General features: G+C 44.6%; 1 protein-coding gene across 1 annotated transcript in view; it reads right to left on the bottom strand.

The window, feature by feature from the left end:
* Nucleotides 1-10,806: 10,806 nt before the first annotated feature.
* Nucleotides 10,807-17,650, bottom strand: part of blvra (biliverdin reductase A) — a 73,783-nt gene continuing 66,939 nt past the window's right edge. Inside the window, exon 7 of the mRNA XM_083653898.1 lies at nt 10,807-11,497. Coding sequence (XP_083510024.1) covers nt 11,242-11,497 — 256 coding nt within the window. The 3' untranslated portion in view covers nt 10,807-11,241. The remainder of the gene's footprint in view (nt 11,498-17,650) is intronic.

Here is a 17,650-nt window from a genome sequence, read left to right as displayed (position 1 = left end):
CATTTCGGTATATTCCTACCTCTTAACATCTAGCTAGCTAGGTTGGATCTGGAATATGATATCAAGGCTTGATACATTTGATTGTAGCTACTCATACAGCCGTGTGGAGCTTATCTAGCTAGGTTGCATCTGGAATATGATATCAAGCCAGTAATGTCAGGTCTCAGTCGCATTCACACTAACCTCTTAACGTCTAGCTATAGCTAGGTTACATCTGGATTATGTATAATATACAGTATAATACTACGCTCACTACGTCATGACATTCACATTAACGCCTCCAAAAATCTACTGTAGCTAGCTAGCGTTAAATAGGTTTATCTGTAACCACGCTGAAATGTGAGGGCATGAACGTTAATATTTCAATTAGGTCAAACACACCTTACCGTTATGACTGCGGCCGTTTTTATTAACATTAGCGTTAAGTCCATGATCAAATCTAGCATTTCGGTATATTCAGTGTGTGTGTGTGAAAAGGATGTTAGCATGCTAGCATTATTAGCACAGAATGTATACAGTCCATGGTACAACGTTAGCCCTTCAAGTCCTGAGGCGAACAGCACTGGAGGATGAAGTCTGCAGTCTGGCATTCAGTGTCCAGCATAACAAGCACGCCTGTTTCCTCATCAGGTTGGCAGCAGCTGTATAGATGATGACTGTTCTTCACAGCCACAAATATCTCTCCAGATCTGCGGCCATCTGCAGCAGGGATCGAGGTTTGGGTCCGTGTAGACACGTCCTGTTCCTCTTTCATTCCCTGACCACCGTCACGCGATGTTCTCTCTTCTTGTAGCTGGTTGTAACCATTTGCGTGCTAGCAGTACTGAAATGAAAAGTGTTAGCTCGCTTGCTAACAACAAAGGTCGCAGAGCGATGACGCCATCTGCTGCACTGCGCATGTGCTCTGTGCACAAAGCTGGTTGGATGACGGTTGCGTAATGGAGCGGTCTATCGGGGGGGGGCCAACAACCGCAGGAAATCGTTTAACAATGGTGGGAATCCAGACCATAGTGACTGAGAACAGGTCTGAGAGCAGGTCACGTGGGGGATGGGTTTACCCAGGCTAGCCTGGCCTGGCCTGGCCTGCAAAAAAAAGAAAAAGAAATTGGATGGGGGCCCACTGACGAGTGGGCCCGGGGCGGGCGCACCCTCTGGGGCAGAAGGTACTGAGCAGTGCTTCTCAGCGTCTTATCTCATCCAGGACCCTAAACTGACACAAACTGGACCACAGACCCCCATCTGATAAGACTTGTCCCCCAGCTGATAACATGTAGATGTTTAGTTAAAGAAAGTGTATGAAACACATGACCAAACTGGTCATACATTCTCTATATAGTGAAAATAAATTGTTCCTGTTTTTCCCCTAGGGGTTCCAGGAGAATCACTGACCTACACAACTTCAATTGTATTTTCATTTATAATTATTATTTGAAAAAGCTGTGGGGTACTTTAAGTATTTTCACAGTGGAAAACTATATATTTACATGACTGCATTTTAATTGTTACAGGTTGAGGGAATATAGGAATTGGATGGAATTGATGTAATGATATGCCCTTTTCATGGCAGCCATTTTGTGTCTCAAATGCAGGGTAAACACATGTGTAACCCAAACATTAAAGGATGGGTTTACCGTGGGGAATATGAATATATATTAAATCTCACGCCCCTAAGGTTTTAGAATCCGTTGAAATTGGTTATTCACTGCCATGCCTATCAAGCATCTATCACATTATTTCCATGTCGCTCTGACACAAAACACGTCAGAGCGACAATCCCCGCCTTGCGGAAGTCGTGCACCTATGAACTACAACTGTTGTTGGCCATGGTCCCGCCTCTAGAGGTCCTCCACGCCCCTTCAGAGGCCTTGACCAAAAACAAAAAGGCAGCCATCTTTTTCAACCACCTAGCCTGCTGTAGCTAATATTAGCTTTCTATAGTTCCTTGCAAAGAGACCGATCACGGAAACGGAAGCACGTACCGACACGGGACTGGCGGCATTGGAAAGCTCGTCAAATTTTACATTTAGTAGTAGGTGGGTTGAAGTAACGAAATCAACGCTGAGCAATGTACCCGTTTTTACACATTTTTACAGAAAATAGTTACAACATCAGATGCGCTTAACTCCTACGAAAATGCCTTAAAATGCATGATTTTTTTTTTATGAAGACATCTCCCGACATATATACTTCTGTTTAAATTTGGTGCAATTTGGAGGCAATTTTATTTTCGATTTATTTCTTCTTCTCTATGTTTTATTGTCGAAGCCTTCTTCTTCTTCTTCTTTGAGTTTTATGGCGGTTGGCAAACATATATGTGCATTACCGCCACCTACTGGAGTTTGATATCAGCCAAATGCCTGAGGGGTTGGGCATGGAAACGAAGGCCACGCGAGCCCAGTGCATTGTGGGAAATGTAGTATTTCGAGTCCCCCCACCCGCCCCTCCCCTCCACCACCCCCCCCCCCACACACACAGAGTGGATTTCTGTTGATAACTTTGGCAGTAAATAACCAATTTCAAAAATTTCAACGGATTCGAAAACCTTAGGGGCGTGAGATTTAATATATATTCATATTCCCCACGGGAAACCCATCCTTTAATGGTTTCCAACTTCCATTCTATTTAGGTTTTCCAGTTTGAAAATGGTCTATAATAGTCTACAAAAACCTGTAGCTCAAAAACACAAATAATGAGTTCATGGAAATCAAAAAGTAGAGAAGGACGAGCACACTCGGAGAGTGAAACAAAGAGGTCCGGTGCACGGCACGAGTACAGAGTCAATAGGAAGAAAAAGCCAGCACTCAAAAAGTCCTTTTCAATATTTAATTTACCTCAGTCAGGAGCATTACAGCACATACATGTTTCGGCCCTAGGCCTTCCTCAGTGTGAGTTCATGGAAATGACATGCTGAGAGGAAGTATGACTAACTTGACAAGCCTTTGTTGTAGCACTACCATGGCTTGTGTACAATTCAACGTGTACTTTGAGTTAGGCCAAGTATTTCTATTTCATCATGTTATGGCAGCTGTTTATATATATTTATAAGGTAGCTTCAATGATTCCTTCTGGTGTAATCCTTCTACCTACCACACTATACACATCTTACCTGTGCCGCTGATTCCTGCTCTCATGATCTTAAGACATTTGACTATAACCAACACAGAAAATGGATTTTGCTGCCCCCTGGTGCCCTGTGAGTGTCTAAACTCCATTGTCTTTTCTCTCTAAGTGAATGACTTCATACAGTGCCAAGGAGTATAACGATTGAGAAGCAATGCCAAGTTTTAGATAGCTGATAATCAGTGTTGGGAAAGTTACTGAAAATTGGTAATTAGTTACAGTTACTAGTTACTTCTCTCAAAAGGTAATTTAATTACTTTAAAGTTACCAGTTACTTCAAAGTAATTAGTTACTAGGGAAAGTAACTTTTGCGTTACATTTAAAGTCTGCTTCGATTGTTATTAATGCACACATGATGTTAGTGTTGCTGTGCCACAGTGTGGCATTGAACCTTCACTTATTGGGGAGGCTTATAGCCCCTATCAATGTCATTAGCCTCTGGGACTCTGGCTGCAGCTCTTTCCCCGGACTAGGTCTGAGCATCAGAAACTGGGTAATCCTCTGAAGTTGTCCGTTATTTTCATGTCCTAAAGTAACTAGTAACTAGCCCAGTTACTATTTTAGTAACTGTAACTGAGTTACTGAATTTGAAAAAGTAATTAGTTAGATTACTAGTTACTGAAAAAAGTAGTTAAGTTACAGTAACTAGTTACTTAGTAACTAGTTACTCCCAACACTGCTGATAATGCAATTTTACTTTGACTAACTTAAAATACATGTCATGCCAAGATACAACCTGGAATTTATCTGATCACATCAAGTTGAAGTTCGAATGTATTTGTACATAGGGCTGTAGTGGCGGCTAAAGCTTCTGGCATACTCTTTGCGCCCAGCCAAGCATAGGCGCACGGCGATTATGACGTCATCGCACGGGGCATGTCGGGGGGCGAGGCCTGAGCGCAGCGCGCCGCGTCCATGGAGATTTTTCTATCAGCGCGTCGGGTTTTGCTGCCTGTGCCTGTGAGATCTCTGTGGTAGGCTATCAGCGGATATTTGCTGTGATTGAGTCCTCACCGTCGTAAAGTCGCCTTCAAAGCATGATGTTCGATTATAACGAACTAGTTGTGTGGCTTAGCCTTCCCAAATGTTGAGGGTCGTTTTTTAGAATTTAATATATAGAATTGGGAACGCTACATTCAATTTCATTCAGACTGCCTGGCACTGATCGCCGCCATTTCTGGAGCACTCACTATCTTCTGTGTTGGCCCGCGCAGAGTGCGCGCGCCCTCCGTGGAGCCCCGCCTCCAGCGCGTGCGCGAAGAGTATGCCAGAAGCTTAAACGCACATAAATGCCGTTTAGGTACCTTTTTCAATGCTCTGCAGCGTTTAGGCACATTTTAAGATAGTTTATTCAATCGTTTATGCACTTATTATTGCACGAGTTTTAAAAAGTTCGAGTAGGAAACTCCGTTGATGCGGAGACCACGGCAAGCACGTCACACACCAAAACAAAAGAAACAAGATGACACATGGCACTGACCAGGAGCTCCGCGAACCGTAGGCTACTACTTGTGGAGCGCTCCGCGGGAAAGGTAGGCTACACGGCCCCGGTCACGTTGGTGCCTTTCTCGAGCTGCGCTTGCCTGCCCAGACAAACAACCATTGTGGCAGCGATGCGCATTTGGAGACGCGCATTTGGAGACCACCTCATAGTGAGCTGAACGTATGTTGGTTAAAATGTGCGTCAGGAGTGGGGAAAATCATATAGGCCTACCGTTTTACAACTGAAGAGTGAATCATTGGACTGAATCACTTCACGCAATTAAGACAACGTGACCATTTCTGACGCAGAAGAAGCAGAATGGATTCGTCAGTTTTTCACAAATAACCCGAAAAAACAAAGAATATAGGTTACAAATGGTAAATTGCTTGTGAAAGCAGTTAGTCAGATTATGCCTGACATTATTGTTGTCAAGTAGCAATGATTGAAGCTTGATGTGCTGAGCTCAATCAAGCTAATGTTATTAATTTGCACTGCTCTGTCATTAGGCATTAATTAACTGAATGCTATTGCTAACTGTTACTTTGAACATCCATTTGCAATGATTCTGGCTGGATATTAACTATTGTAAATTTGTCACAATAATGCAATTTGTGCACAATGTGTAAATACATTTTATATTGATTGTTTAGGCCTAATTATTTGTAAAGTCACAACACATTAGAGATGTGTGTAGTTCTTCATAGATTTAGCCTCTTCATTTTGCTCTCAAATGCACCAGGTTGATGAATTTTACTTTAAAATGTACAACATTTTCTTCCGGGGGAGAATCCCCCCGGACCCCCCTTGAAGGTCCAAGGCCCATCCCATAGCCAGCTACTTTTCCTATCTGGCTGGCTACTCAGAAATGTGGGGCACCCCCTGATATACCTTATAGGGCTATATTCAGTTTTAGTTGTTCTACTCTCATATTTTGTCTTGTATATCGGTCACGGAAGCTTATAGTTTATATAGTTATAGTTACACTGCCGGTGCCGTGTGAGAAAGCTGCCTCAAAAGTATAGTTTACCCACTTTTTTTTTACCACTACAGCACTTGCAATGGGTAGTGTAGTGGTAGATTCCCTGCCTACCAACACGAGGGTCGCAGGTTCGCGCCCCCATGTTATCTCCGGCTTGGTTGGGCGTCCATACAGGCATGATTGGCTATGTCTGCTGGGGGGAAGCCGGTTTGAGGGTATGTGTCCTGGTTGCTGCACTAGCTCCTCTGGTTGGTCGCTCCGGGGCGGAAGGGAACTGTTGGGAATAGCATGATTCTCCCATGCCGGTGAAGATCCCTGCTGTCAGGTGAAAAGAAGCAGCTGGGAACTGCGCAGTGCGCATGTGTCAGCAGGGGGAAAATTGGCCAAGTACAGTTGGGGAGAAAATGGGGAGGAAATCAGGAAAAAGTAATACAAAATAAAAATACAGCCATTGCAATGAAATGCTTACTTGCAGACCTACTCGACAATACCATTAAATTCAGTGAAAATAGAGTAGCAAAGAAAATTCCAACCCCCATTTAGCAGACACTTTTATCCAAAGCGACAGAGAGAAAAAGCAGATACTGTAGTAAACATAGAACAAAAATATAGTATAAAGTAGCGTAACAATATTGAAAACAAAGAATTTGCAATAGTGTAACTTCAAGCTTTGTACTAAACAGAAGTAAAAACGTGGGGCGGCGATGTACCAAAAAGTAGTAAAAATAGTGGTTGTGGTACGTCATATCTGACCCGTTTTCAATGTATTTCTCTTCATAAAAGTTATCAATTGAATATATAGCTTAATGCAACACTATTATCTTGTTGCATTTTCACGATATAAGACAGACAGGCAGACTGGGACGAAAAGAAGCATTCAACTTTTACTTGTTACTCACAATTTGGTGTTTTCTCTTCCAAATAATCCAGCCAAGTAAGGTAACGTTAACTATCCATTCATTAAATGAAATCTCACAACATCAATGGTTTGTAAAAGTGCAATTTTTAACGATTTTATTTTATTTTATTAATTCATGCTTGCAGTGAAGCCAGGGCCCCACTGAAAAACTGCAGAACTTTACAAATCACACAATTACTAGATATAAAAAGATAGGCTACATACAAAAACAATTACAGGGTTAAGAATATTTCAGGGCAGGGCAGCAAGGACAGGTAGCAGTCATGGCATTGCTGTTATTTGTGCGGCCAACTAAGGAGTCTTATTATATAGTCGAACTGCAGTATGCAGAGTTGAGTTTCTCAGCCTGTTGGTCTTGGCCTTGGGTTCAGCCAGCTTGTGCTGGTTCCTCAGTGTCTTGGCAGTGCAGCTGCCTCGTGTTGGAGGTAGCAGGTCATGCAGAGGGTGTTGTTCGTCGTGCATGTCCCTGACCAGCTTCACTGCAGCCTCCTCCCTCCTGGTTTGGAGCGATGGTAAGGGTTGCGAGATGTTACTAAGAGAATCCCAACGTCATCAACACACCCACTCACTTGCTCTGGACATTATGCTGTAGTTTTACTTCTTTTCAAACTCAAGCAGCACTGACTAAATGCTTTTTTCCTCTTAAAAAATACCTTTAAAATGAACCAGGTGCACTTGAAGGCATCCTGGCACAAACGCGTAGATACCTCGTTGACAGCTTCGGCCCGTTCCTGCGATACGTTTGCGCCGCCGCCATGTTGTGGAGGTCAAATCCCAGATCGGCCAGCCTAGTACTGCTGTGTATGGAGCGCCGCTTATCGTGCATGTCACCACAATACTCAGAGTGCCCTGCAGCACCAAATGGTCTCATTCCACCACTAAAAACGATCCCAGCCCGGGTTGTATTGGGGTCGAGTCGTGCTACTTTTCGTACCTGCCTCGTCGTGGTTCTATTCTGTGAACCCGGGTTCATACGGTGACGTGAAAACATTGTTGACGACTGATTGGTCAGGCAGAATCGTGTTTACTCTGTCTACTGACTGTCAATGCAATGCTGGCGGCTGCATACCAGTTTAGTGGGCTTACCTTCTCTTCTGTTATGTATATTTCCATCAGTCTTTTGTGTTGCTGCCTTCGCCTCCGGTGAAATAAAATCGTGGCGGGTGTTCAATTGTCTGAGAGAGAAAAAAGTCCGCTGCTCAGGGAGCTCTGTAGCTGAGTGCAGGCTGCAGCGCTCCGCTAGGCCGCAGCGGGTCTTTGGTGAAGCCGCGGTCTTGCCTGGTGAGAGGCCGCGGGGTACAGGCTTCACTCTGTTGCGCCTCTCCCGTCCCCGCGCAGCGCAGCGCATGCCTGTGGGTTTAACTAACTACAAAGTGATATCCATTCTCCTGGCCGATTGTCACATTTGCCCATGTGCCCATGTGCCCATGCACATTTGCCCAAACAGGGGGCCTGTTGGCAACTAGCCCTGAAGAAGGCCTTATGGCCGAAACATGTTGGCTGTTTTATTCTGTTCTATGAAGAACTAGCCTTATATTAAAGCTTTTTAATGAAGAAGAGTGCCTTGGAACCTTTTTGATGAACTCTATGCCTTCCCCAACATCCAAAGAGCACCTTCTGTAAGCATTTTTTCACTTTAAGGAACGCCGAAGCCCTCCTTTCCTTCCATATAAACTATTGTAGGTTGGAAAGTTTTTTATATTACTGGGTAACTTATTCCACTCCTTTATTGCTTTAAAGGAGAAAGCAGTCTGGACGAATACAGACTTTCTCAGAGGAACGCAGCATTGTGGAGTATTTTATAAATTAAAATACTCCACAAAGGTTCAGTTCGATTTCACCAAACATTAGTTACAAAATGAATTAAATCATAACGTTAATCAAATGCTACGGAAACATTAGCTAATCAACAGAGCTGCAAAGATCAGTTCATCGGATAATAATTTCCCCCTGTATGACGGTTTGTTACCCAGAGCACCCCGGAGTCTGGCTGCTAGGAGCAATCTCCGACAACGAAATTCAGATTTCCGTACAGGCCTCATTTTGATAAACTGACCTCGTAGTAGGAATCTACATGGTTACTTTTGGCAAGACAAAAAATATTAGAACTTAAAGTACCATATTTACAGAGCTAGAGAGGATTGACTACACAACACACTGTGCGCAAATCTAGAAACAGCAGCTCTACATAAGAAAGTTTAGATGCGATAGAGGGGGGGGCGCTCAGTCAACCCAAAAGAGCTACTGAATCGTCTCAGATCTGGTTCTCTGATCTGAGAAAATTTTGGCTTCAATAGACCATACAAGGAGGAGATAGGGACGCTCTCTCCATTCATACTGTACCTCAATGATTGAGACCCTGAATGACTGTATGCTTTTTTGAATGCTATTGTATGAATTTATTTGCATTCATTCTTCTTCTTCTTATGGCTGTTTGTAAAGGTTAGAAACGTCATCATAGCACCAAAAGTGTGTACTTTCTTCCCCATATATATATATTATACAACATTATATTATATTAAATATTATAAAATACATGCAGGTCTAAGGGCTATGCTTGTCATTGTAATTTGATTTTATTTAATTAATTCATTAATCAAATAAACAAGACTATAGACACATGATTACCTCACTTCTGCAGACTGGACAGTTGCCATTACACAAATATTGTAAATCTCAAATACATTATTTCATGATTACATTATTAATTAATTCAATATCAAAATCAGTCACATTGACCCCAAAATGCTTTATACACTGTGCAGTGGTAGCGCTTGTCTCACGTCAGAAGGACCTGGGTTTGATTCCCAACTGGGACACTGTGGCCGCTGAGGGTGTGACTAGCAATAGGGGACCAAAGAGAAATACATTTAGGAATATTTAAGTATTTTCTCACATCCCTCCAAACTAAAAGTGTATTATATACAATCATATTACTTGATAGAGACTCCACCTGATCGAAATTATAAATAAAAGGGAGTGACTTCAGCAGTCTTGGATGGCAAGCATATGATTCAATATTTGTCTTGTATCCTTTTTATTCAAAATAAAAAAATGTTAATAAGAAAAAAAAAAAAATATTAACTCATTGAGTGCCAATGACGACTATAGTCGTCAATTCGGATAGTAACGTAGAGTGCCAATGACGACTAAAGTCGTCAATTGCGTTTTTTGATGGTGGGACGTGGATCAAAGCCTGATCCATCTCCTGTGAAAGTATGGTGGATGTTGAATGTGTAAAAGCTATTTTACGGACCCATTAGGTGGCGACAGTGCTCTCCAGATTAGAGAAAGGCGAGGAAAAATGAGAGAAGTCATGGGGAAACGGAAATCGCATCGGTATGCATCGATATGCATGAAGCATAACGTTAGCTGTGCCTGCAGCAGCCAATCTGCTGCCACAATTGAGCCCCTCCGTGTCCGCTGCGATAGCCCATCCGCATGATTAGTTGTGGAGTTGTTATTATTCTCAACTGGGCGATGGGAGCCGGTGACAAATACACGCGGAACGCTGTAAAAAAGCTGGATGTAGCGCACTTTTCAGTGCAGAGCAAACTCAGCAGAGAGCCACCAGAGACACACCCACGGAGGAGGGGTTTGCAGTTGAGGGGGGGGGGGGGGGGGGTGGGGGCACGCAGGGCAGCATACAACACCGACCCAGACAGACCCAGAGAGCAGGACAGGATTGGCAAACACAAGCTAGAATATCTGATGCCCACCAGCAGTGGCTCATAACTAAAGAACGGAAAATGATATCAATAAACTTTTTTTTGCTGATGATAGAAGAGTCTCATCGTTCTTTGGGCGTGTTCGGTGTTTACATAGTAATATCACACAATATTCTGTGGGCCTCGAGAAATCACTGAAAACGCTCTGAAACTCTGGCACTGGGAGCATCCGTTTTCCAAAAGTGGCTGGCACTCAATGAGTTAATAATAATGATAATACTTATAATAACTTTATTATTATTATAAGGGGGCGGCTTTAGCTCAGGAGGTAGAGCGGGTCGGCCAATGACGCAAGGGTTGGCGGCTCGATCCCCGCTCCCTCCCAGCTGCTGTCGTTGTGCCCTTGGGCAAGACACTCAACCCTCCTTGCTCCCGATGGTGTGTAGGCACCCTGCGTGGCAGCCTGCCGCCATCGGTGTATGAATGGGTGAATGTAGACTATCTACTCATTGTAAAGCGCTTTGGATAAAAGTCAAGTCAAGTCAAGTCAAGTTTATTTGTATAGCACATTTCATACACAGAGGCAATTCAAAGTGCTTCACATAAAATGGTTGACAGGAAAATAAAATGGGCGGACATTTAAAAGCATCACAACAAAACTTAAAAAAAAGAGTATAAAAAGTGTATTACAGGAAAATAAACCAAAAGAAGAAATAAAATGGACATTTAAAAGCATCACAACAAAACTTAAAAAAAAAAAGAGTATAAAAAAGTGCAATAGGCAGCAGGCGCAGCAGTTGCAGAAAGAGCTAAAACTTATAGAGGACTCATTGGGTTTGCATAGTAGCTGTCAGCAGTTAAAGGCGACGGTAAACATAAAAGTCTTTAGTCTATTTTTAAAAGTAAGTAAGGTTGGGGCAGATCTGAGGTCTTCAGGCAATTTGTTCCAGCTAGCAGAAGCATAGTGGGTAAATGCAGCCTTCCCGTGATTTGATTTGAAAAGCGCTATATAAATGCAGGCCATTTACCATTTACCATTTACCATTATAAATACCTTGTGAATTATTCCTGTCTAACCTTGGCAAAGTTGCTGTATCCTCTCAGCCAGTTCCAGGCAGTGTAGAATCCTCTGTTTCTCTCTGTGGAGCTTGTCAGGGGACACTTGGCATGCTAGCTTCCCAGAGAAGAGCAGCAGGTCCTGCATGAAGAGGCCCACAGGCTCCCTGGGTGCTGGAGGTATCTGGCTCAGGGTGCTGGAGTCAAAGGCAAAGTTGATGTTCTTGGCTCTTGGGAGGCCTGGTCCACGTTCCTCGATCCATGTTAGAGGCCTGGTGTGCATACACATTCAATTATGATTAATGATCAAATAATTACATTTTAGAGTGAAAACAAATAGTCTTGCAATGTGAGCAAGTTATCCGATCCCCATGGTACATCTGAATGAGCGAACGGCTAATAGTTACATCATATTTTTCACAAGGAAGAAAAAACATTCCCATTTTAACATAGTGTAATAGTAATAACAACATTAATGACCATTATACAACAGTTCCAGCCAAGCAATTTGATTGGACAAGAGGGATCCTAGCTGTGCTGATATTTTACGATAACATCACAGGCGCTTCACTGTGTGTATATGACTCCGCTTCACAGCTGTTCTAAACGTTTCCTTGATTAGGCTGCATTCAGCGCTCGCACCCAGGGACAAGCATATGGATTTAACCTTAATTGAAACCTGAACGGTAAACTGAAATTGTCTGTGCTAACCTCAAAGTAGCTAACATTAGCTTACCGTAAAACTTCAAATAAACTGTTTGCTGTTTGTTTTCCGGGTTAGAGTACTGCTGGCATCTTGCTGTTGACTGCCGCTTCTACCCGCATCCCAAACTATCTGTATTTCGTCTGTGCAGTGTCCACTCATCTCTGTCTCATCTCTGTCTTTAGATCAGTTTGTTAGTCTAGTTTAGCTTTCTCCACTCGTTTGGTTCATCTTTCTCACTTTAGCCTGCTTGGTTAACTCGACTCACCAGACTCGACTCCACTGCAAAGCCTGCCTTTCTACCCCTGGCCTACTATTCCCCCCTGGACGTAACTAACCCTACTGTTTGGACTGTTTCCCTCACCTGCTCCTACTGCTGTATGTCCGACCCGTTGCGTGCCTGCCGACTAGCCAGCTAGCCTAGCTACACCATCTGCCCAACCCTCGCCTGGAGAGGTAGTCTCCACTCCTTCGCCAGGCTGGGTCGCCATCTCCGCAGGTGAGTGATAGTCTATCCGCTCTCTCTCTACTGCTGGAACTCGCGGCTGGCCTCCCGCTCGGCATCGGGGCAGCAGCAACAATAACATCATGAGATCACCACCGTTAACCCCCGCACAACTCGCTATCAGCTACTAGCTAACATCAATGTATTCCCCGGACTTCTCACAACTGTATTCGTGTTGCAAATCGGACTCGGCATTCCTACTACTATCGATTTCCCCTGGACTCCCATTTTTTACACGCATCCTCCAACCTCCACTAACTCTCCCCCATCTTACCTATGCTGCCACTGACCTAGATAAACTCAATAATAACCACTGTCTCACCGCTGCAGCTGCTACTGCTACTGCCCCCAGTAAAGCTGGCATTCTCCGTCGCCTACATTCACCGAGGGCCCCGTCACAACTGTAACCGGACTACCACCCACATCCCTGTCAACATCTCGCACCACACCACACTGCTAACCTCAGTAACCTCCGCTCTCTCCCCACTGCTACCCCATCCATCTCCCTTGCACTCCTGAATACTTGCTCCCTCTCCAACAAATCACCTGTCATATCTGAACTCAAACTTGACAATAACACCAATCTGCTCCTTCTCACCGAAACCTGGCACCAAACCAATGACTTATACTCCCTCAACCAGGCTACCCCGCAAACTACAGCTACCTCTCCAAACCCTCTCTGGTGAGGAGGGGGACTCGCCAAACTGTACAACAACTGCTTCAGAATCAACAAATTGGAAATCAACCTCCCACCTATATCATCATTTGATTATCTTGCATTTAAACAACCTAACTCTATAACAGCACTGCTCATCTACCACCCCCCCAAGCCAAACCCCTCTTTCATATCCAATCTATCTGAACTACTCACTATTGCTGCTTCACTCTCTACCCACCTCCTACTCACTGGTGACCTCAACATCCACATTGACCAACCTAACTGTACGCTTGCAACTGATTTCCTCTCTCTCCTTGAATGTTTCCACCTCTCCCAGCATGTTAACTTCCCCACCCACGTTAAAGGCCACACTCTTAATCTTGTCTGCTTCGCTTCGCTTCGCTTCCCTACCCATATCTAATCTTCATCCCCTTTCTTTCCCACTCTCTGATCACTGTATCCTCTTCTCTGCCCCCTGCCCTCACTCCACCACTCCAATAAATGTTCTATTTCCTTCCGCAACCTTAAATCTTTTGACCCACTCACTCTTTCCCAGTCCATATCCTCTGCACTCCCCCCCCCCCCCACCCCGACTCTGCCCTTTCCTCTCCTGAAGATTACGCCATCACCCTCAACACCATTCTCTCTAATTCCCTTAACTCACTGGCTCCTATCAAACCCTCCACAGTCTCATTCTCCACCTCCTCCCCCTGGTACACCTGCCAGCTCTGCACTTTGAAACAGATTCACCGTCGACTGGAAAGACTCCACAAGAAAACCCACCTCACACGCCGAAGGCTACAAAGAACACACCTCCTCCTACAGAGATGCACTTCATGCTGCTAAATCCGCCCATTTCTCCGCCCTCATCAACAGCACCAATAGTAACTCCCGCAACCTCTCCACAGAGAATAAAGTACTCAAACCCCCGGATAACAACACACTCTCATCCAGGGGCGCTGCCAGGGTATTCGGGCCCCATGAAAGGATACCATACCGGGCCCACCGATGCCGGCGTCGGAAAATTTTGGCCATTTGAAGCCCGATTTAGAGGAATATCTCATTTTAAATTAATATTCAGATTAGACTATCCGGATACAGAGTGACTTTATGCCTCTCTCTGATGCCTTCACCCCTGGTTTCCTGGAAAATCTCCCATTCCAATTAGCAAAGGACCGCCTTACCTATCTTGGCTTGACCAAACCAAGAAAACCGAAACTAATATTTAAGTTAAATTTGGGTGATTTTGTTTTAAAGCACCTACGAGCAAGATTTTCGATTGTTATTAAACAGTCTAAATTTAATATCGATGCCTCACATCTTACCTCTAATATTAGACGAGACCAACGCAGAGTAGTCTCGCTTAAAAGCAGAGTGAATCGGCGAGTGTTGTCTTGATGATTAGTCTGTCTGCGGGCCGGTGTCATCAGGAAGTGAAATGAAACGGTTTGCGGCAGCCACTTCGGCCATAACCACAAAATTACTAAATTACTTTCAAACAAACTGTTAGAATACTGTTAGAAAGGAGAGATGTTCGCGAGAGCAGAAGGTAGCGAGGGCAGGAGGAGGGGAAAGCCGTCCTTCTTGTTTTGGGTCTTTTGCTAGGCAGAGCGAAACGGTTTACCGCAGCTGTAAACAGTTGCTAGACAGAGCGAAACGGTTTACGGCCGTAGCAACAGACCCAAAACAGCTGCCCTCGCTACTTTCTGCTATCGCGAACATCTCTCGTTATAATGGCGATTATCTTATGCTGCTAATGCCGCTATTTTGTCCCTTCGTCGCACCCGTACTTGTAGTCAAGCCGTTCCGTTTCCTGTCTCCTGCTTATGCAGGCAGGCATGGAAGAGAACGACAGCAATATGCTTCTAAATGGCTCGTTTTACTTTAAAAAACTCCCCAAATGGCACAGTGGACAAGTCGAGAGCCGTAGTTTGCACCTTGTGTAAAACGGAATTAAAATATCACCGAAGTACATCGAGTTTGAGGCGAGCGATCAAATAAAAGTAGCTAGCGGCCAGCTAGCAGCCAGCTAGGGCTGGGCGATATGGCCTCTAAAGAATATCGCGATGTTTTTCGGCTATATCGCGATACACGATATATATCTCGATATTTTTGAAATCTCTCATAAATGCTTAATTTAACCCTTCAGGGTTCATACACATTTTGACCAATGGATTTCCATGACTTTTCCATAAGTTCTTAACCTGTATTTTATGCACACCTGGGGTAAAAAAGAAGAAAGGGCAGATAGTGAGCAAAGATGGATGATTTAATATTCCATAGCTCTGACCTAAGCAAATCTGACATCACTGTGAACACAAACAACACTTCTGATATAATATGATTGTTTTAGTAAAGTGTATCACTCAAAAGTCAATACAAAAAATAATGGCTTTTATAGAACCGAAAGCCTAGCTGCTTAGTCTGCAGATAAAACATAAAAAATTACATTTACTCTTATTGGCATGACGGCAACATATAAGCTGTTGCATTGGGGCCAGTTCTATAGTGAGGCATGGAAAGCCTCACTATACGCCCATCATATCTGTGTCGTTACACTTTTGACTGAAAAATGATGCCTCTAGTCTAGATTAAAGAAAATACACGTATGTGATGTTGACTTTTATGTAGGCTATGTGCGCATTCGTTTTCCTTATAGATCATGACTGCCCCGCAGCTAGCTACGTTAGCTTGCATGTAACGTTAGCGTTAGTTGCTTTTGGAGACACAAACCCTGGACGTTTCATTTTGAGTAATGCATGAGGTTCTCTATGCTCTATGGTTTACGCCAGCTCTGGGAGTATGAAGTGCTTTAAATGCGGGGATTTTGGTCACAACAAGCTTGTGGAGCGCTGCCTGCTGAACTACTAGGTAGCCTAACCAGCTAGCTAACGTTAGCCCCGACCACAACAGCTAACGTTAACGCCAAACAAATCCGCTGTCTCCTCCCCACGTTTGGTTTAGCGTAACGCCAGCTCAGACTTTCCCCTAATCTCAGAAACCTTGCGGGACATGTATTGCAAATCGCAATAGTGGTTGTTTTGTTATAATTTGAAACTGTCAACAGCCACACCGGAGGCGGCCATGTTTCGCCTGCTTGGGTCGGTTGGTGGGGACACGTGATTTCGAATCGCACATAGGACGGGTGTGTCTGACGTGGTTTGACGCGTTTGACGTATCCATGTGATTCCCCCTCCCTTTTGAGTGTGACAGAGCTCTCCCTTGAAGAGGGAAAGCTGACAAGAGGAAACGTGAAGCGAGTCATGCTGGCGGCTTAAGTTATAAACAATGCGTGACAATTATACTCAAATGTTCGCGATATAGTCATTTCTACATCTCACGTGGCACAAGCCGCGATACATCGAGTATATTCGATATATCGCCTAGCCCTACAGCCAGCTAGCTAGCGCGAGACTCATCACTCATTCTTCCTTCAGAGTCTCGGATGCGCGGGTCCTCTAACCACTGGGAGGTCGGCTCCAATGGCTTCACGCGATATACACGTTATCAATACTCAGTTTCCAATACCGAGCCATTATTCACATGGAAGTGCAAAAGTTTTTAGCTCAGACCAGACACAGCCTTCTTCGGCTGTGTGATTTTGGGTTTCGACTGATCGCTCACCCTCTAGCTCTCTCACCGCTTTCACCCTCGTTGACTCCTCCCACATCGCCGACATCATCACCGCCTCCAAGCCAACCACCTGCTCCCTCGACCCTCTCCCCACCAACATTACTAAGGTCTGCCTCGACCCAGCCAACCTCTCCAACTACCACACCATCTCAAATTTACCATTTCTTTCCAAAGCAGTTGAACGTATCGTCGCCACCCAAATTCACTCCCAGCTCTAGTCCAATGATCTGTATAAACCTCTCCACTCTGGCTTCCGCCCACTCCATAGCACAGAAACCGCCCTAGTCAAAGTCATCAACGATCTCCTCACCTCCGCAGACTCAGGTGCCCTCAACATCCTGTTACTACTCGCCCTTAGCGCAGCCTTTGTTACAGTGTGCCACTCCATCCTCCTCCAAAGGCTGCACCAACTGGGTGTTGAGGGCACGGCACTGGATTGGCTCACCTCCTACCTCACTGATAGACAACATTTCATCTCTCTCTCCTGTCACACCTCCACCACCTCCTCTGTCACGCAGGGGGTCCCCGAAGGCCCAGTCCTCGGCCCGCTGCTCTTCATCTGCTATATACTTCCCCTTGGTCACATCATCCGCAATTTCAACCTGGACTTTCACTGCTACGCCGACGACACACAGATCTACATCAGCTCCAAATCCACCCAGAACCCACCATTCACCCACATCGAAGCCTGCATAAAAACCTGGATGACCCACAACTTCCTCCAACTCAACAGCAATAAAATGGAACTCCTTCTCATCGGAACCAAATCAACACTCAGCAAAACCGGACCCCTCACAATCACTAATGATAACACAACCATCACCCCCCTCCCCCCTGGCTCGCAACGTGGGGAGAACATGGGGAAATTCATCCTCTGCATTTGACCCTTCCTCTACTAGGAACCTTCCTAGAACTAGGAGCAGTGG

This window comes from Poromitra crassiceps (assembly GCF_964638095.1).
Source record: "Poromitra crassiceps genome assembly, chromosome: 17".
NCBI classification, from domain to species: Eukaryota; Metazoa; Chordata; class Actinopteri; order Beryciformes; family Melamphaidae; genus Poromitra; species Poromitra crassiceps.
The sequence above is the reverse complement of the archived record's forward strand: the minus strand, read 5'-3'. Positions and strand labels throughout refer to the sequence as shown.